This window comes from Bison bison, unplaced genomic scaffold (genome assembly GCF_000754665.1).
Source record: "Bison bison bison isolate TAMUID 2011002044 unplaced genomic scaffold, Bison_UMD1.0 scf7180017862013, whole genome shotgun sequence".
Classification (NCBI taxonomy): domain Eukaryota; kingdom Metazoa; phylum Chordata; class Mammalia; order Artiodactyla; family Bovidae; genus Bison; species Bison bison.
The window spans coordinates 316,217-317,900 of record NW_011492585.1 but is presented as its reverse complement, the minus strand read 5'-3'; the positions used below and the strand labels follow the sequence as shown (position 1 = coordinate 317,900).

Below are 1,684 nucleotides of genomic sequence, written 5' to 3'. Positions count from 1 at the left end.
CTGCACAGGCTGTTGGCCTGCAGCCCCATGTTCTCCAACTCCAGCTCGTGCGCCCGGCACAGCAGCCGCAGCACCTCCCGATGGTCCTCGCTGATGACCTGCGTGGGCAGCAGCTCCTCCATCTGCGAGGCCTTCTTCTTGGCATTGGCCAGACGCTGCTCCAGGCCCACCTGGCAGAGAGACCAAGGGTTCAGGGCAGATGCCTGGGGTCTGTGCTGTCAAGTCCGCTCGTCCTTACAGACTCTGGTTTGCAATCGCGCTCACAGAGACATGCGGGATTGACTGTGAGGACGTGCCCCGCATTAACCGTGTCCTTCATTTCCTGTTCTGATGCTGTCACATCTGGGGACCCTGCTGACCGTGCAGGGACAGCTCCCCCAGAACAGCCAAGTCCTACAGACAGCAAACAACTTGCCCTCAGGCACATCTTTCATATGCAAACCAGCCAACCCAGAGCCCTCAGCCTTCCCTCTCCTCCACAGGGTTCCACTATTTGGGCCACTGTCCACCTGCCCTCATCACCCAGGACAGGTACTGAGAGAGTCAATTCCCAAGGAGGTTGATAAGAAGTCCGGGGTCCCCGAGGAGGAGAAGAAAGGGGTCTGGGGCTCTCAAGGAGGAGGAAAGGACAAATTTTTACAAATTCTACATTTTAGTCACATAAAACGTTTTTTTTCTTTAAGCCTCGAACTGATGATTACACAACAAACAACTCAGTTTAAACTCTGAACTAGGGATTATATAACAACAATGTATCCTGCTTGAGGACAGTTTCTTCTTCCTGAAAACCTTCTGACTAATCCTGATATTTTAGAATGTATATTATGGGAGTGGGTCTGGTAGGATCTTTCTATTGTTCAATTCGAATCCTGTTATCCTAAAATGTAAATTGTGGGAGTAGATGTGGTAAAATTTTCACAAACTTGAGACATTCTTTTGATTAATTGTAATAACCAATTTAAAAAAGTATTTAACTCCCTTGCTAACACTAGAGAGGGGGCACTCTCAGTCCCCCTCTGATGTCTATGTCAGAAGCTTTCCCTGTCCCTTTTCTTACTTTGATAAAACTCTGCAAAGCTCTTGAGTGATCAAGCTTGGTCCCTGGTCCCAAAGCTAAATCTTCTTTGGAGATCACAAATTCGACATCGTTCACCATAAGCTATCAGTACCAGATAACCCAGGACGGGCCCTGTGTCCCGGAGCCTGCGGGAATGATCCAGACCAGCCAGTCCTCAGCTGCCCACCCGCCTTGTCCACTCCTCCTGCAGAAACCTCAGTGAGGTCTCTGGTCCACACTGACCCGCCCTCCCTCTGCCTCCAGCCGCCCTGGGGTCTCCTCGTGCGGCCCTGCCTGGCATCGCGTGCCCCCTCCTCTCGGGAACTGTGAGTAACAAATGATCTTTCCAAGGCAGTTGTCTCCTGATCTGTTGGCCTCATCTTGAACGTTCTTGAATGTTCTATTAATGCACGGCATTTTAAAAAATAGTTATTTTTATTGATTTATGAATCTGGATGAGCCGGGTCTTGGTTACCACATGCAAGATCTAGTTCCCTGACCAGGGATTGAACCCCAGCCCTCTGCGTTGGGAGTGTGGAGTCTTAGCCACTAGACCACCTGGGAAGTCCCTTGCCTGGCACTTTAGAACAGACCCAGGGCTTAGCCTTCACCAGTGTCTGCTGAGGG

The 1,684-nt window shown here is 50.5% G+C and overlaps 1 protein-coding gene across 1 annotated transcript in view; it reads right to left on the bottom strand.

Annotated features, from left to right (window-relative positions):
• Positions 1–1,684, bottom strand: part of LOC104983209 (kinesin-like protein KIF19) — a 25,105-nt gene that overhangs the window by 3,385 nt on the left and 20,036 nt on the right. The window contains 2 exon segments of the mRNA XM_010832663.1: positions 11–170; positions 1,170–1,203. Of these exon segments, the coding sequence (XP_010830965.1) occupies positions 11–170; positions 1,170–1,203 (194 nt within the window).